Source organism: Dendroctonus ponderosae, unplaced genomic scaffold, assembly GCF_020466585.1.
Source record: "Dendroctonus ponderosae isolate FM_Combo_2020 unplaced genomic scaffold, Dpon_F_20191213v2 Dpon_F_20191213_1, whole genome shotgun sequence".
Classification (NCBI taxonomy): domain Eukaryota; kingdom Metazoa; phylum Arthropoda; class Insecta; order Coleoptera; family Curculionidae; genus Dendroctonus; species Dendroctonus ponderosae.
Window position 1 is genome coordinate 25,905,250 of NW_026017110.1, and position 23,959 is coordinate 25,929,208.

At 37.2% G+C, this 23,959-nt stretch overlaps 1 protein-coding gene across 1 annotated transcript in view; it reads right to left on the reverse strand.

The window, feature by feature from the left end:
• Window positions 1-23,959, reverse strand: part of LOC109543710 (teneurin-m) — a gene marked incomplete in the record, with an annotated part of 162,684 nt that overhangs the window by 12,901 nt on the left and 125,824 nt on the right. Inside the window, 5 exon segments of the mRNA XM_048661784.1 lie at window positions 490-706; window positions 762-1,039; window positions 2,583-3,899; window positions 7,650-7,961; window positions 14,496-14,672. Coding sequence (XP_048517741.1) covers window positions 490-706; window positions 762-1,039; window positions 2,583-3,899; window positions 7,650-7,961; window positions 14,496-14,672 — 2,301 coding nt within the window.

A 23,959-nucleotide genomic window follows, 5' to 3' on the forward strand; every position in this document is an offset into this window, starting at 1 on the left:
TTGATTACTTTTTGATAAATAATTCGTTCTTATTGCGAAATAGGAGCATTATTTATCAATCTGTAATAAAAGACGTGAGGAAATTCTGTCTTTTTCAAAGGCAAAAATTTTTGAGGCGAAATACCCAACAAAAAGTTTGTAAAAAAAGCATGTTTAGAATTAAGACCACACCAAATTTCTAAAAGCATTTCCCTATGCTAACGCTGATCTTGTATCTCAAATTATATGTTTTTTGCGCTGTACACGCACTTGCAGAAATGAAGAAGACAAACATTTTTGAGGCGAAATACCCAAAAAGAAGTTTGTAAAAAAAGTACTGTGGTTTTTGGCCGAAGAGATTTTCCCATGGCTTTGATTGTTCACGGAGAAAGTCCCTCCTTCCAAAATCCTCAAGATAGAGATGCTTTCAAAGTGAAGTGGAAATGAAATGAGCCCATCGGCATGCGAACGCATGCGATGACAAAGTGGACATTTTGCGTAAAATCTTACTTTCGCTGCAATCGTCGCCTCCAAACCCTGGATTGCACTGGCAATGTCCCATCAAGCATTCGCCTTTGCCACTGCAGCCATTGGGGCAATTATGGGTCATATCGTCAGCCACTTCGGCTTCCAGGGTAATTTCCTGTGCATCTCCATCGTCGTTGTATAGGGAAAGGAACCAGTGGCCTTGCTCCATGTAGTGCGTGACTTCTTTTTTAACAATCGACTGAAAACTCCGTCATTAACTTTGAGGTCCGTTCAATGCGAGATGCAAAACCTACATGAGCAGCTCTGGTCGTTCGCGCTTTGAACCCACTCAACACCTCTAGAATATCGTACTGAGTGTGTGTAGGTAAAGCGTTCCTTCTAGCATAAACGCCTATGCTGGCCCCTCTGGGTATGGTGTATTCGAACTTCACATAAGCGGCCTCTGGATGGTAGAACTGCATGTTCCAGTATCCATAGGGAGGAATTTCTTGCGTCAGCCGTTTGCCTAGGGAGGTTTGGGAGAAGGTCGTGCCGTCGGGGGGAAAGGACTGAGCTGGAAACGTCCTTGCACCTAAAGGCAGACAACCGCAGCTTGAGTCAATGTTCGCAGTTATGTGGAAGGCTTTGGAGTTACTAAAAGCAGTTATTTGGCTTATTTGGTAGCTTGGAGTCTATTTGTGGGTAGTTCAAAGGATGAGCTCAATAGCTACATATTTATGCTTTCTTCTGGATTTACTTGAAATCTCTAAAATGGTTAACGTTGAACAAAATTTTGTTTACTCTGTTCTGTTTTCCTGACTTTTTGAACTGAAAATATTTATTTTCCTACTACAAAAGTTTATTTAAAGTTAGTGCCACCAGAATTAATTTGCATTTTTCTTGAATTATAAAAAGTATAAACAGAATAGAACAGTTTATTCAAAGCATGAAAAACAGGTTTGTAATTTGCCAGCCCGATTTGGAAATCCCGATTGTTTAGCAGCATTTTTTGCTGTAGGTGAAAACGTTGAATTGTGTACTCCATCACGCTAATTCTGTTTCATTGAGAGGTGCAATAAATTTAATTTTATTGATTTATTGATATTATTTTTTATTTCGCCATCTCATCCTACCAAAACCCAATTTAACTGTGTTTACTTCTACTGAGCCTCAATGAAACTGCTGAACAAAATAAATGTTACACGCCCAAATTGCCCCAAATTTGGAACTCGATACATTCTGACTTCAGCGACCGATTTGATTTCGGTTTCAAGTATTGTCTGGTCCAATTATTTTTCTTCATCCACCGTGTTTTTGCGAAAAATTAGTGATTCACATAAAGTTTCTACAGGGCGACGAATAAAGCAAAATAAATTCAAAATTTCTAAAAGTTTGGCATGTTCCTAATAGAGCAAAAAAAAGTTTTTTGGATTTTCCCCCTGCTTTTTATATTTACAGCGTAAAGTAAAAAAAAACTTCCTGGTTTTGCAGTGATACATTTTTCTCTTGGGCCGGTTTCCAGAATCTAAATAGCTGATCTTTTCATAGCGAACTTTTTCACTGTTTCATTTGCCACCCTGCAGAAACTTTATCTGAACCATTAATTTTTTGCAAAGCCACGAACTGATAGAAACAGTCTTGGAAGAGATCGAAAAAGACTTATTTTGCTGGGCAGTTCATTTTGAATTAAGTACATTAACTACGTGCAAGTGCATCATCATCCAACAATCCAAAAACCCGAGCCATGTAAATGCAATGGAAAAAAATTGCAAGCTGCTAACATTTTTATTGGCCAAGTCAATAATCATTATCGGCATAAGCTTAATAAATGTTCAAGCAAAGTAATAGCCAAACGCTAATCGAGCTATGAGATCGAGGAAGCGTGCATCAGATAAGAAGCGCCACCTAAGCTAATGACATATTGGCGAAATGAAGAAAGCCTTTATGGGGATTATTAACGATGGTACCCATAGAGATGGTGATACGGAGGTGCCGTTAGACTAGTAGGGTCATAGATTACATTGGAAAGCTCGTGTGGGACACACACTAGCAGATGATCGTTTTAATTGCTATGAAATTATTCCTATGACGGTTGCATTCAACCCTACTAGCCCTCCTTGCACCCAAGCGATTACCTTCCAATACAAGAATAGTCGGAGGGGGCGGAAGCTTTGTGGTAACTTCCGGACAGTTAGTGGTCCAAACCTCACTAGTCCCAGTGGACTCTGTGGACGACACAGTAAAGTCGGGTTTCCTTTTCGAAAATCCATACTCTTTCGACGAAAACAGCCAGTCATAGTCGTAATTCGACGAGTTGAAATCTAGAAGTTCACGAGAACCGTCTAAGCAAGGACACTCGCATTCGCAAGCGCCACCATGAGGGCTTTCTACAGGCTGCGGGTTAGCTTTATTAGCTTCATGAATGTCAGAAAACGAAGCGCCTTCTTTAGTGTTTAGCTCCACACCCGGCTCGTGTCCATCGGTGGGCACCGACACCGAAAGCACATAAATCGAGTGAGTTTGATGAGGATTCTGGGGATCTGGATCTGTGGAAATTGTCACGTTTACTTGCACCCGCTTTGAAGGAGTGGCCTCAGAACTGGCAGCAGGAATTTCAAAAACTTTCACTGTAGGCTCGGTCACGGGAGTTTGAGACGCTTCCGACTTCCCCTGTTGGATGTAGACGTTTTTCAGACCTGGAGCTGGCGCGTCCCGTTCTGGAGGCTCTGCCAGATTAGCACCGGTGAGTTCTTTAGAGGAATCTGCAAGTTTGCGCTTCTCCTCCCCGCTTGCGGGCTTTTCATACAATAAAATCGGGGAGTCATGCTGGAGCTCGCCAGACTTAACCACAGTTTCATTGACTTCAGCCACATCCACGTCCACAGCTTTAGCGTCCATCACCTCTCCTTCAAACAGAGCCGCATCGCTACTTTCCTCGTTGCTCAGTTCGCCATACAATTCATGCAACTCATCCTCTGTGGTAGGAAGGAGCGTTTCCGTTTTTACCCCGTCAGTTGTCGTTTCTCCCTCAACAGTGCTGATCTCGTCCTCAGACTCAGACACAGTAGGACTATTAGTCGAAACAACGAACACCTGCGTAGAACTCTCAGCCTCATGCAACATAGACCCTCCAGGCCCCTCAGTACTAACATGCAAACTACCTACATGCTCAGAGCTGAAATTCGACACAGAACTACTAGTGGTAGTGATATTTGGAAAAAACACGGCATGCGGTGAACTAACGTCTCTACGTTTTCGGGCATATAGTGGTTCGATGGATTTACCTCCGCTTGATGATGAGGTTGCCGACGAGGGAGGCTTGGGTCGGCTTGATGTGGAGTGATTCGTTTCTGAAGGGGCAGTTTTTGAGGCTGGAATGATTTGTGTGTTGTCGCCAACCAGCACTGAGCACGGTTTAGCGCTTTGATATGACCAGTTGAGGAGGCTGGATGCTGAAATCAGAAAAAAAACGTTAAATACAGTAAAACGGCAACAGTAACACGTATTAAAGGTGGAGAATTGTTGCTTCCTCAGCAGGCTTTTGAATACTCAAAAGGGGTTTTGTTTAGAGACTTGGAGGCGATTCCAACTTCAAAACTTCTGCAGAAGACCAAAATTTGATAGTAGTGATGGAGTTAGTAAAAGTTTTTAAAAGTGCTGGTTCTTTTTGTCCAAAACACTCTCAAAAAGGAAAACGCCAAGAAAAATCCCTTTGAAAGTTATAAATTATCGGACAACGAAAAACTCTTCATTTCAAGACACTCTCGAGAAGCGTTCGATGTCGGTCATTCAAATCATTCACAGTGATCTTCCTCAGTCAATTCGTTTCTGTTCTGTCCAAAGCTGAATGCTTGTAACACTGCGTTCGGCACTAGATCGTAGGTAGGCACAGTGGAAATATATTAATTATTGCATACAGGAAAGACATTGATTCACATTAGCGCCATAAGCAAGTTTATTAAAATCTTCTACTTAGATTTGCCACCATAGAAAACGTTTCACTTATTTCATAATCTTGCTTCTAATATGGTAACCGCATGCCTTAAATGTAGAGCGAGAAAATCGTAATTTTGTCTGCAGTTTATTTCCTTTGCTGAGTACAATAGACAGCATCTACATCGCAAGATAGATATTTTAAGCAGAACTGTAAAAAACATTGGGGAAGGATCAACAAAGGAGATATAAATAGAAAAGTACGCAATAAACAATGTCCGAAGAGCTAAAAAAGAGAATGACTTCGGAACATTTCCTGGAAAAGTCGATAAACCAAAAAATATCAGTAAGGAAAATTTGCGAAACTCAAGCAAAGACAACCCATTAGTAAAACTGAGGAGGCAAACAGTGCTTCCCTAATATTTCTTCAAATCGTTCCATCATGGTACGTAAAATCAGAAAAGAACCAGTTCCCTTTTGCTTGAACGAGCAATTTAACAAAACTCCTTCCTTCTAGTGTTCAAAATAACTCCTTTTCTGTTATAACATTCTCATTAATTATTTGCCACAAGCTTAACAAAAGTCCTACCCATATTCGCTTCGCACCGACCATCTTTAACCACGACTCAGTTCACACAACATTAAATTAATGGAAAACACGGTAGTCGCTGGCGGCCTGTAAAAGGCTTTATCTGAAGATTTGTTTTCTTTATTTCTTTGTTTACTTAACACCATATTGAGAAGCAACATCTGGTTCACCAAGTTTAGCAGTGGTAGAGGAGGTTTCTTTATGGTCGCTTTGTCTTCCAATCTACTCGCTTATTTCATGTAAACCTGCTTTTTTCCCTAGACTTATCGCATGTCAAATTAATTGTGTTAACCGCCAGGAACATGGAACACCCTTCACGTTAATTATATGTTTTTTCAATTTTGATTTATGTTCCAATGCTTCCCAATAACACACGTTTGCATTGTCGATTAATTCACTGATCAGCAGGATACCCACCACCCGTAATCCATCTACCATTAGAAGCCCATTAACTGCCCTAAATGCTACATCCTCTCAGCCCAGGAAACTAGCATAAAGGGTTATAACGAATTCTTTCTGCCGGCATGAAAAAACGAATTAAAAAGCGGATCAGTTTCATACCATTATCCGCAATTGTAACATTAGACCAGCGCTCTTCAAATAAGAAAAAATCAAGTGGAAATCATTTGTAACGCTGGGTTTTTTTCGGGAAGGGTCTTCTTCACTGAAGCCTGTTTAATCCGCCTTATTGTATGGTGCACCCCATCAGCATTTTCGATTTTTACCTGGTCCATATCCCTTGAAACAGCTGTTGGGGCATATGGCATATATGCGGCGTATCGGCCCTAAATAAGGCCCGATGTCAAAACTTTTTGCGTTACAGTTTTAAAGAATTAATGAAGAGGAATGTTTTCAATAGTCTACCACACATGAAAACAACGACAGAACTCCAAGAATGCAATATTTTCTCAGTTGGTATTTGAAGCATCTAAGGGTGGGAAGCTGGAAGGCATTCGATCGACAGATGGCCGGATTGAATATTAAATAACGAATGTGTTGTTTAAATTGTGTCAATTTTATATAATTATTATCGCAACCTGCAAACAGGAATGTTCATCGCGACAAAAATATGCGGTTTATCGCTTTATACACTTTGCAACGGAAGTGACCAGATAACTGACTTTCAACACTCTATTTATAATAATGTAATAAAATGAAATAATAGCAATAAAATTAAATGTTGACCCGTCCATTAATGTTATTCAATGAAATCTTGCTGTATAAATCAATAATTAATCCTCGATGTAAAACAGGCCAAAACCTACATACAAGAATGTTGTTAGGTGCGAATGTGAGCAAAGATCCAGAACATTTGATTCTAAACATTTTCATTTGCGTTTGTGTTCTATTCAATTCAGACTCTTGAGACTTGGAGACTTCTAAGTTCTTCCCATACCCAGCGTTCTTAAGTACACAACTAACACCTAAATTCAATCAAGAAAATCAACACAAACATTAAATAAACTCACACAAGGAAGCAAGGAATAAAAATAACAAATCCAGTTAACCAAATAAAAATACGTAATTCCCTGTGACTTTTCAATAAATACCCAATAATGTGTTTTTTTCTATGCGCTTTTGAAATCTGGAATATTTTCACAATTAAATTCACGCTGGACAGTCAGTCCCGGTGTGTTTACTTGACCAGCATTTTCCTAAAACAAATACTTCAAACCTCAATTTTATAAATTGATGAGTAAACATAAAATCAATCCGCTGTTGGTTTTTCTGCGCTCAAAACGTGCCAGCTAAAATTTATCTAACTCCAAACCCTTTAAACATGGTAAATATGAATAAGAATTGGGTTTTGTTTTCCATCAGGCAATTGTCAAATGCGTCATTCTAATAGCCCCAAATAAGTTTAGGGGTCTTTCCTCTTTCCTCCACCGAAATCCATTGGATCGGTCTATTTTCGGTTTCGACCATTATTTCAATCTGTTTAGTCGTAGGTGGTGCAGCACCATGCAGAGAGATAAATAGGTTTGCACGGATAATAAATGACCCCGCTTGCCGACCATTAAATAATTACGTCTTTTTCATTGACCCTGTAATGGATGGCTGCCATTGCTAAATACGACAAAAATGGACAGTTTCCAGTTTACATGCTGCAAATAAATCAGTTTCATCTACTGCAAAATATTGCCGTTAAATTTGCAATACGGTGCCAAACAGATCAAATGAAAAGTTTATAGTCAAGCTGGGGACGGTGAGAAGCGATATGAACTATGAACAGTTCTCAGAAGAAGCGATTATTTATTTAAGTGGAATTAAGAGAATGCTAAATAATTTAGCAAAGAGAAATCAAGCGTTGTTATTTCCTGAAGGACTCGTGAGAACTGAAGATTAAATCGGAAGGGCTGCGAGTAGTTGAGATTCATAATTTACAAAACATTCCACTGTTGATGGCTCAACAACGTTTCGACTGGCGGACAAAGTTTGTTTTTCTTTCGGTCTTCAAAGGCGTGTTCCATCATCTGGACATTTTTTGCTTCTATCTCTTTAGAGGTTAAAATTTTTATCAAACTAACTAAGTAATAATTTGAAAAAGCTGTAGTAGTAAGAGCCTTCTCAGTCATTTTGTCGCACAATAAATGCAAAAACCCATCTGGAAATACATAAATGTTTCTAAATCTTTCACCTGCTTGGTAAACTAAACAGGTTAAATTTTTTAAACACTTACCCGAAATATATGACAATGCAGCAGTCAAAATCACACACAACACTATAAGGGCTATAGCTGTACATTTCCAGGTACACCTGGAGGCCAGACCTTTCCTAAAGTGGAACCTGGATGCGGCTGGAGGAAAGTGACTGGAATTCGGCCTCCTCAAATTGTTTCGGACGGGTAACACTGGCATTTGACCACCGTAGGAGAGACTGTTGGTGCCCACCACTCCTCCTCCGGCTACTGGGAGTGAGTTCTTCATGTCCTTGGAGGGACTGTTACAGGAGGAGTTCGGTTTGTAGTCGATGACCGAGTTTTTCGAATGATCTGAAACAATCAGAAAGCGTTATGCGAATCGTGTCTCAACCCGTTTCCGTTATTCATAAAATCCGACCATAAATTTTAGCATTCTTCAGATTTCGCAACTAAAAATCCAGCTTAGGGGTATTCAGTTCCGCCGCGGCATTTACCTGGACGATAATCTGCGTCCAATATCAGGACGAATTCGGCTTTAAGAAATCCTTTAATAGCACCTTCAAGGGCCTGAAAATCACCGACTGGAAGGTTCTTTGTTAACTTTACCGGTCATTATCACTGTTTGCTTAATTGTCTTGATACTGCTTCTGTTCAGCAATGGTAACCTTCTGCGAAAGGAACATTAATTTGGCACTTTGACGGCCTTTGAGCTTTGTGCGAAATTTTTGCATTTTCAGCAGATTTCCGGGATGGACTTCAGGTGTTGACTGTCAGATCGCTTGATTTAGTTTTGCGCGGAACCCTTCTGTTGACCTAAATCACAGCGGGTCGAAAATCAGGTCTTTGATCAGAAAAGTTAAGTGTTCCAATGAATCGTTCAAAATAGTAGAACAGTGTTTCATTCTCGTGACATTTATCCAAACCAGGACAATCATCCATTGAAAGATTTTCGGTTGTTCACTCATTTATCATTGTCCAGATTGGGCTAGTAAGAAAGGGGCAATTTGCCTTTTCAGGCCCGTTCAGCCCTTTACTGAAATTGCCGAAAAAGGTCCCCACCCAGCAGAAATCTCTGAGGTGTCCATTCAAAGTACTACTATTTAGCACGAGTGTAGCAAAAGGAACTTTTTCTAAGAAAATGCACTGGCCTGCTTATTAGTTCGGCGGACTTTGATCTCGTACTCTTTGCAACATCCTTCGAGGTCGCAGTTTGCGAATTTCAGTTGGCAATTTTATTTTTGCTAGAACGACTTTAAATCAAATGGAACAAAAGTTCTGATGACATTTTCTGTTTCTGCTTTGTAACAAGTCAATAAAACAAATTGTACCTTGAGCTGTTTCTAAATGCCTTAATTTCATTAGTTATGCCTTAAATTGTTGTTATTGGTGATCGGATTTGCAATATAATGTTTATGGCGTAGATGAACTCGAACTCGTGAAGGCTTATAAGTAAAGCTCTTTAAGAAGAAAAATTTAAAACAATAACAGACATAAAAATAGACTTGTAATTTTTCTCGCATGAGCATTTGTATGTGGTTTGATAAATATGGCAAACTGTTCAAATGTGATAAAAAAGTTCAGTCGCTTTCCAGTAAATAAACGTTTTCTCTATTCGACAAAAGTGGTCTTGAGAATTATAGTGTTTCGTGTAATTTTTTAGCAGAATTATTTACTCATTCAACTCAGGAAAGTAACAGTAAACTATGTTGTTAACCATCTAAACGTTAATTGTTCATTAATCAATTTCTTGCACTTTCGACCTCGCAAATTAGTATATTGTGTCATGTAAAAAATTAGTTATTGCATTTTGTTCCAAAAAAAGTTGTCAGTCGTTAATCTAGCACTGTACGGGCAGTATTAAATGAGCGGATACATTTGCAAAAGTAACAGAAAATCAATAGTTTGCCAATTAACTGAAGCAAATACAAACTATTGGCAAAGAGAATTCATTTTCAGTTTGAGAAACAATTAAAATAAATCATGTTCAAAAAGTCAAATAAAAATGTATTATTTTATTTTGACCGTTTTTTTCATGTTAATTTCCCTTTGATTAGTGGCTGTTCTCTGAAAAATTCAATTTGATGTGTTCTGTTTTCTGAGAAGAGCAGAACAGTGCAGGTAGAACTCTACAATTTAGCAATGTTTTTGTTTGGTTTTCTCAGTAAGTTATTTTCTTACTTATTCTTCAAATTTATTTTTTCTGTTGGTCTCAATTTTGAATCAGTCTTCGGTTTATAGATCGATAAATTGCGGAAAGAAAACGTAAGATGTTTCCGATAAATACGAAAAAAAAGAAAACAAAATTCATTAATTCAAATTGGTAAATTTACCTGAAAATGGTCATAATGATGCTGGACACCGTCTAAAATTTAATGACAAATCCAAACACTTCTTTTTTTAGTCTGATTAAAAAAAACCGCATGAGAACAAGTCCAGGCTGGGAGTTAAGAATAAATTTTCTTATGCAAATTATATCAGTTCTGCAATCGATTTTGCATAATAAATATGAATTAAACTGTCAGCTCAGTTTCATCCTCTAGATCAAATTGAGTTGTTCTTGAACATCTTGGTTTAGAGCGGAAGCTTTGAAGAAAAAACTCAACTTAAGATTTAAGAAGCATTTTCATATGGAACGTTAAATAGTTTCTCCAGTTAATGATACTAATAAAATAATGCGTACTATGGGTTCTTAAGCAACCAAGCCATAATGAGATACCTATTGCACACCAACTGCCTACGAGTTTTTTTGAAATCGAATTCCTGTAGCATGTGGCGTGGCCCTCAATAATTATCCCCGGCCATGTTTGTGACCATATGGAATGTATGATTTTATTATTAAGTGTGTGCAATTATTCCAATAAACCGACCACATGCGTCTTAAGATGTCAGTAGGTTTTGTTTGCATTCAGGCGTCGAAATTCTTGTGCGATTAACTTGTGTACTTCGATAAATCGTAAACTTATTTATACTGGTGCTAATTGCGCAAATAATGAGGGCCGAATTTGATTGCTCGCTTATCTCAATGGGTATCCCACTTAGTCTTGACCTGTTACCACGAGCCATTAACACAAACAGATGGAAACGAAAAAGAAAACAGTTTTTAGACGAACAAAACGGGTACACGATAGGAGCCCCGGTGTACTCATTTCAATATCCTCGGCTGCTTTAAAATTTGCATCCCGAAGGAAGAAAAGGGGATTTCTCTATGCCACAGGCGACTATAGACTGCATTTTTCTTTTGCGGGAGCGTTTCTTTTGATCCAGTTGCATTTCTACACATTTTCAATTCTATAACTTTACGAGACGGGCTCGGTTGCTTGAGATAAATGCGAGTGACGATAGAAGGGGCTCGCTTTACAACATTCCGGAATGCGAAAAACACTAATTTTATTTCCGGCTTTCAACAGCAGAATCTTCCACTGGAGAATCAATGTATCATTTAAAAATAGTCTGTATATTTCTTTGTGTACTCAACATTGCTCGGTTTTCTTAAATTATTTTTGCTCAAAACTGCTGCATGAAAGTTTGTTTGGTTTAAACGAGACACATTATCGGGCGAAATAATATGCTAGTATTTAAATAAAACTTTCACTGGCGAATGGATTGGGAGAAAGAGACCCATTTCACAGCCTGCCAGATCTCCTGGCTTGTCGCCCTTTGATTTCTTTGTGTTGGACGGATGAAAGAGCTGATAAGTATGAAGTGGAGAGTAGTGAAAAGGGAAATCGTCTTAAAACCAGACTTAATGATTCTTTTGACATAGTTTACTCTTAAAGATTTTATGATTTCCAGGCAGTTTTCGACTGAATAGTAAAGGAAGATGGAATAGTAAAGAGGAAGAAGAAAGTTTCTGAAGTTTTCTCGAATAAAAAAATGGCAAACAGCAAAAATCTCTGAAATTTTTCGTAGCGTAAGAACACAGAGCTCTTTTGATTCACAGAATTATCAGGAAAAACAAGGCCAGATCAACATCTTCATTCTTCAACCCACTGATCCAATTTCATAATTCTGAATGATGTTTAAAGAAACAATGAAAATCCCGTGTTTCTTGTGATGTATACTTAAAGCCTTTTGATAAACTTCGACCTGAGAAACTTTTTGCGAATTTTAAACTCTCTGACCCGTTTTCTAAAACTCCAATATATTGTTAAAATGTAATGAGGTACATTTAAAACGATTCTGTTGACGGCGGCAATAAATTGGAGTAGAAATGTGTGGAAAATAAATAGCAACAACTAAACCCTCCAAAATGGTGCAGAACAACGCAAAAATAATGATTGAATAACGAAATATTCCGCCAAGCGGTGTTTTATTTAAGTTTCCGTTATAATTCAACCCTCTAACCTGCCAACCCAACAAATTACCTGAAAAACAATTTCGGAAGAACAATGGCTTTTGTATGTCCCAGCTACTTTGCCTGGAAAGAAACAAATCTGGCCTCTTCCGAAACAATAAACGTCTTAATCCCACGCTTAAAATTGTAAATAAGCCGGCTAAAGATAACGAGCTAATGCAGACAATTAGACCCTCGGCATAAAAATTATCTTGCTCCGTCATTTGTCTGCAAACGTTTCCACTTAGCATCCAATTCGAGGAGAAGTGAAGAGATATTGTATATCTCATTCCCCGGATAGTGGACGTGTTTGCTCGCCTAATCTTAACATAATATTTTCTACCCCAAGAATGATCCTTTGTCCTTAGCAAATTCGGTTATCGGTGCCCTTAAATATTTGTTTAGGCAAAGGTAGTTGTGCCAAGTTCATCTTCGCCATGCCCGTAACCTTCGAGGATGTTTTCCTGCTAATGGGAATCGTATTATATCGAATATAGACCGAAATGTGACAGCTAAAACTTGTTAACAGCTTCATAATATCGCGTGAATGTTATCTTGGGATGACGATAGAATTGAGTCCGAAGCTGCCTGCACAATAATTTTCTCACGTTTTGTCTATCACTTCTAAAGACATTTTGAGTAAAATTTTCATGTTTTACGCTTGCTAATTTGAAAATTTAATTCTGAGGACTAGAAAAATTCGAGTACAATTTACGCTTTTGCTCACCGCTTACATGCAAATATTCTTTAAAATATTTGAGACTGAACTCAGTAACTGTATAATTAGAAGAAAATGCACTTGCAGATGTGGACTGAGCGAAACAAAAAAAGTTAGCAAATAATACATGGTAATAATAACCTAATTGCAACCCAGATTACTAAACAATACAACACATGGCATGGATTCCCAGCATTTTATTTAATTATTTGATGCCAGCCATATGTCGGGCCCATGCCAGTAGATGAGTTGCCTGAACGAAAGGCCTTTAACGTAAAGACCGCGCCAGAAGAATAAAAAAAGGGCCGATGTAGGTAAAATTTATAATAATAACCGAACCTGCATGGTCGAAAATGCTTTGACTTCGCTGGCCATCTGATCTGGGCTCCAATAATTATACCTGTTCGCCTAAAGTTAATATACGAATATAGAAGTTAATAACGAAAATAATAATCAGAAAATCCCAAGCTGTTATGATGAAGATGACAGAAGTTAAAGAGATAGACTTTCGAGGCTATTCCTTGAAGCAAGTGGGCTTTTCGGGTTTTGAAGCCATCGTAAAATGGAATTCCTATCTGACGTTTCGCAAGCACGAGTGGCTTGTATCTTCAGAGGTGGTTTGCTGAACGCTTACATAAAACAGTGGAAGCCTTCAGTGACGGCCGAAAAACCCACTAGTTTCATGACAGAAGTTGTTAGTAATATTTTCTGTTATCAAGGTGCTTTATCCACCTGTTCGCATTAGCTCTTGTTTTGCGTAAAATAAAATTAAATGTTTTGGCAATAAACACAGAGTAAAATTGCCAAAAAAGCATTTCAGTTTTACTTCTAATTTCATTCAACTAAAAGCAGTGCGTTCCAGTTTTGAACGCCACATTTTTTGGCCCTAAATAAAATCGATTAATTTTTCTTTTCCACTCAGTTATAAGCATCTACAAATTCCAGTTTTATTTTATCTGCACAAATCATGCACTTCTGTTCACGGTAGAAATACTGGACTGGCAAATAAAAACTTTTGCCCAATTGAACAGGCTGGAATTACAATAAATCGCCTGGTTCAGAGTGATTAAAAAAGCAGCATTTCCATTATATTTAAAGGAAAAACAATCTAAGCCAAAAATCAGAATACCTGAAAGGGTAAATGCAAAATTGTCGTTAATGGCAACTTTTTTGCAGTGTAGGAAAAATCATGTTTCGATTGAACTACTGGGGCTAGAAACACACGGGAAACAACGTTGCTATTTTGTCGACATGTTAATTTATTAAACATGATCAGAAGTTTCAAGTCAAAGGATTCTACTTTAACTAAATGGAATCTCGCGGGTCGACAAAAGCTGAAACGGTCCAAGCCCGTCCAATAATGGAAAAAGCCCGTTTCGACCAACAGCCCATCAATGGCTAAAGTATGCCAATTTAAAAACAATAACTTGTCCCGAATGTATACATTCCGCGCATTACCGATTCAATTTTAACACAGAATTTCGCGCAAATAGTTTCGTTCCGAGTTCCGGCATGCACAGAAATTTTCCAATTTCAATTTCTAAATAGGCCGTCATTCAGTTTCGCGCTCGATTGAATAAAAAATCTATTAGTTTTACGGTTACGGATTTGGAAATTGACGATATAGCGATGGTCAAATATGTATTAATCCATAAGGTAATTTATGGGTAACACGCATTCTTGGCCGGTTTGCGCGTATTCTGTTGATGATTTATAATTTTATCCATTTGGATTCCAGACAAAAATCAGCATAAAATAGAAGAGAAAAAGCGACAGCACAAAACAACAAAATTAAAATATTTTAAGCATTAAAGAAGGAATCAAATAGACTCACTCAAAGTTCCACTAGGTATATACACATTTCCAGATGGAGTTCTGACCAAACAGGAGGGCTCAAAGTCCTGATTGGGATCCTGAGGAGGGGCGGAGGCCAAACGGCCGTTCAGCCTGCTCATTGTGGGGTTTCTGGGGGGCACATCTGGGGGTCGCGGCGCACTATCTAATAAACAACCTGAAACAAACGAAACCGAAAATAAATATCCCGATTGGTTGAGCAAGAACATAACAGATAAAAGTGGACGATTCGAGGCATTAAAAATATTTTCATTAAGTTTTACGGCCGACAATCGCGGGTTTAATTTGCTTTTGAAGAAACCTTTCAAAAATGCCCATTAAATCAAACTGCCAATTTAATTTAATTCGTTTCCAGAAATGACATTATTCTCCGTCTGCCCCCCATTAACCTTTCCATCGTCAAAAAAACAATTTCTAACATTAATTGACAAGTTTCAGTTATCAGTCGATGAGTGATTGTTTGTAAATATCCAGAAATCACTTCCTTTATTTGCGGTTTTTCAATATTTAATGCTTCAACTTCTTTGGAGTTCGATCGTTAAAATCCAGCAACTAAGACCGGAAGTTTACACGCATAACTTTCAAGTGTTTTCATTAACAACCGCTCCTAGATGATCGCTTCAGTTCTCACACACACTTAACTTGGTATTTGATAATCTGGTTTATGACGGAAAAATTATACATGTTGGCCCTCTGTGGATTTTTGGAGTAAAACCGATGCACTTAAAGAAATTAAAGAAGCAAACGCCTTGGCCATGGACAAGTTATCCAATTTTGAAAAGTGATAAAAATTAAAATATACAGCCAAAAACGACCCTAGCTGATGCATAAAGAATATTTCTAGATCTCTATCATACACATTGTCTTGAGCCACCTCGCCCAATGACTCGACTCTTTGGTCCCCACGTGTTGTTGATATTTGTTGAAATTTTCCCAAAGAATAAGTGGCTCCGATCGCACGATAAACAATAGAAAAGCCCCATCTAGTGCCATTTAATCCCATAAATTGTGCACTATTTATTTTTTAAATCCCACATCATCGAGCAACAGCCATTAAATCCAGTTGCATAAATACATATAGTGCCGTTAATAACCAAAAACACGCTCGTTCATCACTGGAGAACACGAAAATAGATTCCTAAATTAGAACACTTAAATCTTGCAGCTCAATTGACAAGCATCAAGATGTTTCCAGCTTGTTATAATGGCGATTTGGTGTTGGAAGAAATCGTCAGGGATCAATCAAATGTTGAATTGAAGCATTGTCCGGCGACATCAGTATTAATGGCGCACTTTACATCAACTTCTCGGAATAATTGCCCTCATATAACCCCTTTTCTCCTAATTAAAAAATTGATCTCGATTTTTGTGCCCGGACCTTATCAGCAGCGGCTGATGATGTATTGTCTATATAAAAGCATCGCTTCCTTTTACAGCCTTCGCATCTGTAACAATATTCAATATACAATCGACTGTATCAGCTGTAACAAACACACTTTAATTAAAGAAGCCATTAATCTCATCCTAACCAAGATGGAGTTACGATCTCATTTTCTATATTTAGACTTTGTATTTATCGCTTTTTGAAATGGATAGCGAATGCTTCTTGGATAGTACGATCTGTGAAAGACGCAATTGTTTACCGCAAATAATTGAAATCATGCTCTGTAAATGAACAAAGAATTGTTGTGGTCCAAGTAAAAAATCTATCTGTCTATAGTCTATATGTTCAAAAGATGCTAATGGACGATACGGAAGAAAGGCACAAAGATGATTCAACTTAAAAAAGGAACTGAGTATCTAACAGTGTTTAATGTCGCAAGTTGGGTTGCAAAACTCAAAAGGCTTGAAACTGAAAGTCCAGTTTTACTTAACTGCGGGAATAAAAATTGACTTTTCAAATTTCCTAACCAGATCATTGAAATCCTGATTTTTCTAGCTGAAATGTCTTTTGGGATATCAATGTCGACCAAATCATGGATTTTTAGGAACAAATCACTGAAAAATACGAAGGGATGGTTTCTACGAAAGAATCACTAACAAAGATCCAGTTGCATTCCTATTATGCACCTGCACAATAGAAAGTAATCAACACATCAATTACTGTTTATTCAAGTTGATATTAATTATCTTTCCGGCTATTTTAAGGCGCCAGGACTAGCCAAAAAAAATTCTTCTCGCCTTAAGCCTGATTTATTTACAGCAAATCGCCTTGGGGGCCAACTGGAATTGCACATACTAATGGCAAATGACAACTAAATCGCATAATTCCTGCTTTGTGCAATAGTGAATACATTAAGTAGTAATGTGTGATACATAATGGATTACGCCTAGAAAGAGCTGGCCGCCGACTGTTGATTGTAGTTGAAAAGCGAAGATAATCTGAAAATGGTAATTTACCAAACGTTGGCTGCAGGAAGTGGCTCATTTTAAGTTAAAAATGGTTGAAATTTTAACGAACTAAGCAACTTGAAGAACCGCGACCAAGTAATATTTTGGAGAGTGGCTTCAAATGATTGGAAACGCATGGTGATTAATGTTCCTGGAAAGAGTAGCAAAAATATGCCATTTTGAGGAAATCAACAAAGCATCAGCTGCAACAAACAATGAACTTTTCGACAGGCAATGTTCTCATTTAGAAGCATACCAAATGGTTCTAAAACATTTGCCCAAAGCGGATTTTCATCCAACATTCCTGCTTCAATGCTTTGATGAATGAAATCAACCTTAAAAAAATCATTAAGTGCCAACCATAATTTTTAATAACGATCTAATTTAATTTATCACCGTGTGGAAACTATAGCTTTGTTAATGCCCGTCAAAAACCTTGACGAAACCTACACGATTCATTTAACGCATATTCTACCATAACTCCGTTCTAGCGTATACGGACCGTAAAATTGTTGTTATGGAATCCAGCCCCGTTAATAATTCGAAACACTCATTATGGAACCAGAATCCTGGCTGAAATAAGTATTAATAACCGTGCAGTTTACGTATTAATATAAGACATTAATAGGTTAAGTTCCTAGGGAAAATGCCGAGGGTAATGTTGCAGTTTCACCATGCAATTTCGAAGTTACTCAGTGTGTTTGCTGTGTGGAGGGCCTGATTACTATTTAATCACGATCCAGAGAAGATCCAGGAAAACTGCACCAAACTACAGGAAGAAAACTGAGATTTTCTACGGTCACTTTCTCCCAGTAAAAGCCATCAATTAGCCACTTTTTGATGTTAATTAGAAAAGCCAATAAATCGTCAAATTGCCTGCCATTCGCTTAGTGTGCTTAGTTAATCGCCTAATAATCCTTTGCAAGCACCGGTAATTAACACTCGGGGTTTATTGTTTGCGTCCAATCATTAATACGTGTGAACTGAGACGCCAAACATCAAAACGAGAAAGCGATCAGGAAAAAGTAAAATCACCAAAATAGCCTACAATCGAGAGCTGATGTAATTAAATAAGCTGAGTGAAAAATAGTCGATAGATGAAGCATCGTAACTTGACACAGTAAATCGTAAAATTCGTCTACCGAATTGTCTGGACCAGCTGTCAGCACCTGTTCCAGCTCAAAATAAAGAAAGAGACGCAACCCAAAGAGTTTGAAAATAAACTTCAGCTTTAAATAAATATGCTTCGGGAAAACGAACTTTTCATGAGAGTTTTCGCTTAGATGGCGTAACAGGCCAGCTCTAATACTTGCATTGTATCCAACTTGGTTTAGGTAGTTTATTAGTGACAGAAGCAAACAATACAAGGAATCCACATAAGTTTCAAACGAGTTGGAACATGGTGAAGTTTCTTATTCTATTGCAGCGTATACTTAGAGATTTCCTAGATAACATCATTGGTCTGATATAAGTAGATAAACTACATGATAAGCTCTTTTTTATGCTTGAGCAAGAAGAATAAAACTGAATAGATTTCTCATGAAGCGGAGATTCTCTTCGATTATAGTTCAGACTTAAAAATGTGAGTTTGAAACATCGTTTCATACAAGAACCTTAGATTTGATGTTGAAGATCGATGCCTTATTTCCTTAATTCATAACTATTTTTAAGCGGTTTTGAAAAAAAAGTGTGCGTACGGTTTGATTTATAAGAATAATACTCCCATTAATGTCACTGTCTAGTGAATATTTATCGGCTAAAAGGCATAGATCAAGTTTAAACACCCACACATCGCTTCTGAGTTAAAATTGGAAGTATTTTAAGAAGTTTAATTTACTGGATTAAAGTTGAAATCGACGAAAATTCAAGATTGTTAATATTTGAAGAGTTTGAAGTTTGAGCTTTGAGCTTTGGAAAATCTGCATGTCCTCAAAATGTCTTCAGATTGAATCTTCATACTGGTTGAAAAACCCTTTAGGAAAATTGCAAAGACCGAACTCACTTTTGCTCCAAATTTTTAATTATCAACTTAAATACTTGCAAGGTTCGGTTTGTGAATTTTGAAATACAGATTTTCTGCGATTTCGCTCACCATTCGATTCGACTTCTCGAAAAACCGTTGTTTGTACATTCAAGACGCAAAAAAATGTTAGGTACTTTGAAAATTTCGATATCTTATCTAAATGGATTTGAAAATGTTTGAATTTTCTGAATTTATGGTTTCGACCGATCTCGATGAGTTTCCCGGTGCTCAGTTTTCTGTTAAATTCGCAAATCGGCTTCACATTTGCGCAGTATTTTCTTTAGCCAATCGATTTTGCAGTAAATTATCAAATAAATAATAAATATTCATATCCACCCGGAAAATCAGGATTATAATATCTGAACAAATACACATTTTGAAGCTGTGAGATTAACAGAACCATAACAGCTCTTTGCCACATTTTATCATAAAACCTTCAAGAAAAATGTATAGTGCACCTGATTCATTCTAGTGAAGAAAAATTTCCAACGGGGAACCTTAAACCCCACTCAATAGAGCGATTTCTCACACATTTAACTAACCCAAACTGTCAATTTCGCCCACCAAATTTGAGAAATGTTGCGGTCTTTTAGAGCTACCTGAACATTGCGTCCCTCCGCGAAAACTTTTCTGAAATTGCCCACTATTTCAAACATTTTGGAGTTTTCAAGCAAATCAAACTTGAAAACTAAACATCTCTTCTAAATTGCCTCGAAAACTCATTTTGTATGCATCGAAGTTATGCAAACTATATCAAGAAGCATTAATATTGAAGCTCTAAAGCGCGCTTAGACCATGAGCGATTGCGACTTGAAAAAAATCCGAACAGATGTTTTTCTAGGACTGCTAAAACATCCAAAAACACCGGTTTGGGATACTTGAAGCAGGTGTGTAGACCAAAGGGAATGTAAATTTTCCATCTAATCAAAAATCCACTCAAAAACCTCACTGCCTTCGCGTAAAATCGCTCTTTTCCAAGCGCCCGAAAAACGCTACAAACTAGCACCCCAGCTCGACGTCAATCACCAAACCACCGAAATGAATACGAAAAAAACCAAATAAAATTAATTACATTGATTGTACTGTTCTTGCACTGTTTCACTGTACTCTCCTGGAGGCGAATACTGCGGAGGATCGCATTCAAACTGATCGTACCGATCGTAAAGCGCGTATTGTTCCGTGTAAGTTCTGTCGTTTTCACCGGGCCTCTGCAGAGGACCGTACGCGTACGGCGATATCATGATACTGACTGAAGCGAAATGGAAAACTCCGAAACGTCGGAGTCGTCGTCTTCTTCGACAGGCGGAGGTCCCTAAAAATCGGTAATCGGAGGCTCTGCCATGCCTATCTTGAGTTTTGAGCCGAAAGGGCACGCATTTTCAACCAGGGCCGGGGGTCGATTAGAAGCTTCACTCGGCTTCATAGGCCCTTTAAACACCCAGAAAAATGGCTGAATATTTACACTTCGACTCAAATAAAACAGGCAATGAAGCTGAACTTGTTGGGATTATTTTTTACTCATTTGGCAACTGATTAATGAAAACGTACTAAATACTGTATAAAGGATATTTCTAAAAGCTATTGCTTGTAAAAAGCAGGAGATTGGGGAGGAACAAGTCCGAATTGATCTTTTACCAATTTGCAACCACAAATTAGATAGTGCCTGAAAGCCCTGAAAAGAAATAGGGTCAAAGGGTTCAGCACCAGGTTAATCGTCCATAGAGAAGGGTTTAGGTCCAAAGGAACTTTCTTTTAAAAACCAATGATCTGTCGAGAAATTTCTAAGGATTGTGAATCGTTCATAGGTTTATAGTCTTCCATTAATTCCTTTCCATCTTTTTGAGTTCTGATTGGAATAAAGTCGACCTTAATTTCATTAAAAAAATTATATTTTCAACTGTTCTTATGAAGGGAATTGGGCTTTTGACTATACACATTTCTGTTGAATCCACTTTAATTTCAACATCATCATGCTTGCACGAGAAAGTACATATCGTATTTAGAGAGTGCTCAAAACTGTATTTGAGAAGACGATTTTTCTGATTTTCCAGTACTTTATCCACCAAGAAGATAATTCAGATTAACATTTTTCCACAATTTAAAAACTAATCGCAAAACATAATTTGAACGCATTTAGGCATAAATTCCGCCGTTTGTTTTCTACAAAAGTATCGCAGTTTTAAAATTAATTTGTTTTGAAAGTCACGACTGAGAACAATGAGCAAAACCGCTTAAATTTAGCGTCTAATTAAATACATCTACTTTATATCCAAAACTATTGATGTTTTTTATTTAATCCTAAACTTGCGCTAAATCAATAGCATATTTATATCATTATTACGAATAGACTGATTTATAGATCTATTAGCTATTTATTACCATTACGGACAACATTTTATTTTTAAGTTTGACTAATCAGTGGATGCGCAATAAAGCCTGGAACAATTATGTTTGGTTAATCCAAAAATATTTTTCCCGGAATTGATTGTACAGCTTATTATTCTAATATCCATATTCCAACTGCAATGTTTATGTTGCCAAATGCTAGTTAATTTTTAGAATAATCAGTTATGTAAATATATTGGTCTGGATCCTGTAAACACACGGAAATGTAAAAATCGGTGAGTCATTGAAAGGCTTAAATCGGTCTAAGTGAAACAGTGCTCAGTCGCAATTACATTCAATAAATTAAGAAGTAATTTATTTCAAATTATCCTGACACTTTTTCAGTTCATATACACATTTCCCTGGAAATAAAGATTTATCTACAATTCCCAACCGACATATTTTGGTAACCTAATTTCGCTCGCTAACTCGCTAAGAGCAAAAACTGCGGGTTTTATTGTTGAAGCCCATAAATACATTCTGGTGGCAAATCAGATCAAGTTTTTTTGCGCCGAAAGGGTGCCAGTAAATCATAATAATAAGCACAGCCCCAGCTAAGGGAATGTACTACGCAATATTAACCCCATATAATATTTTATGTTTTATATGGGTTTCACCATCATCGATGTCAACTTTACAGTTTTCACGCACACATGTCCTGTTACGGCTGTATGAATTTTGGAAACAGTGCCTGGAAATATATGGATATGGACGACGGAAAAAATATTTAATTATTCTTTTTATATACCAGAAAGTCATGCATTGCATCGCGGTTGAGTTCACAGAAATAAATTACATTGTCATGTCATTACAGTCTCATGTTCCACCGCCGAAAATATACCCAAACAACTTCTAGCTTGGTGAATTAAATTAGCAATTTTTGTTAGTCTAATAACTAATTTCTGATAATTGATTCTAAACTAATTAGCCCGAAGAAATTCACAAAATCTCGATCGTTCCATTGTGCTCTTATTTTACTGAAAACGCATCGAAACAGAATGTGCAGTAACGTTTCGATTTTAATTAAATTGTACAGTTTTATATGCGAAATATATAAATTTGATTGTCGATTGATTTACAACAATTGGCATCATCGATATTTTCGGGCTTTCATTTGCTTTAAAACATCCGAATGTTTTCCCCGTAATGTAGGTAATTATTAACTAGATTTCTGCATCAATTAAATTGCAAAAAACTTTATTAAAATATTCACATTCAAACATGTTGTTCCTTTAATATCCAGCAGTTTTTTTCTAATTGAATTCGTTTCTCTGCTTTAGAAAATTTCGCATGCAACATTCAGAATTCCATATAAAAAATTGTCAGCGCCAATCACGTTTAGAGCAAATGGAAGAACAATTTCCAGTTAAATGTTAATGGGACGTTTCGGGATGTGACACCCCCTTTTGAAAGGAACTATTAACAGCATCAAGCAGCGTTATTTCATTTGCATTTTTATGAATAACGGGAAATTATTCTGCAAGTAAAACTGCATCAGTCAATTTTGCTGGGATTTCATATCCAGAGAAGAAGGTTGAAGGTAAAGTTAGGTGTACAAACGAATATAGTGGGGACAAGAATCGTCTGTAATCAGCCAAAAATGAGAGAAGTGGTTCCAGCGTTGAGAATCTTTGCAGCCGATTCCCACACAAAATCTAATTAATTGCATACTCTTTCAGTAATTTAAAACTAATTTCATGTGCTTTCGTTTATATGTAGTTTAATTGGTGAATAATGAACACGGTTGTAATTTTGCGAGTGGATTTATTCAGATTTATTTATTCTGAATTTATTCAGATTATCAGTTTTCAGTGCTGAAAACATCGATTGATTTTCTAAGCGTGTTTCCAGGTTATGCTGCGTTAAAATGGTTGGGACTATAAATATTAATCATTTCATTCATATGCTACACATGCAATATTTAAAATCCAAATTTAATTCTTTTTTAAATCATTTTTCAAAACCTAGATAGAAGGACAGGAAGCAAATAATGCGTTTACACACTAATTAATGGTCGGTTCCAAATAAATACTCATGCATATTTCGCTCACCAAAAAAAAACATTCACGTTAAATAAATATGGTCAACTAATTACTTTACGGAACGCGATCAAAAGTTATAAACATTTCCCTGAAAGAGCATTTACCATGCGCTTTTGCTCTTATCTCGGGGTCCGTTTTTATTTATTAATGCTTTTAATAGCCTCCAGTATTACGAGTTCATAAAACCCATATAAAGTTTTAGTTCTATGACCTGCTATAATTTGTTTTATAGGGCATTATTTGGTACATTTCGGTTTAAAGTACCGTTAAAGATTCATCTCGTCGTTGAAACTAGACTCGGAGGATTTAAGTAAATGTTGTGTTAAATATGTGGGCGTGTTGCTTAGGATGGAGCGCATTTTTTGCGCCAAAGTGTGCCGTTTCAATTTAATTTCGAGTGGTATCTCTTTTAATGTTGACAATATTTCCAGCTTGTTACAATGGAGTATTAGCGAAGAAAAATATCTGGCACAGAGCTAAATCCACCCCTGGTAGAGTGCAGCTTTTGGCGTTAAGAAGATTATCGAAATAACAATAAAGCAACCTTTTAGCTCGAGAGCAACAATAAATAACATTTGTAAGAGGGGCCCGGTCCCATATTCT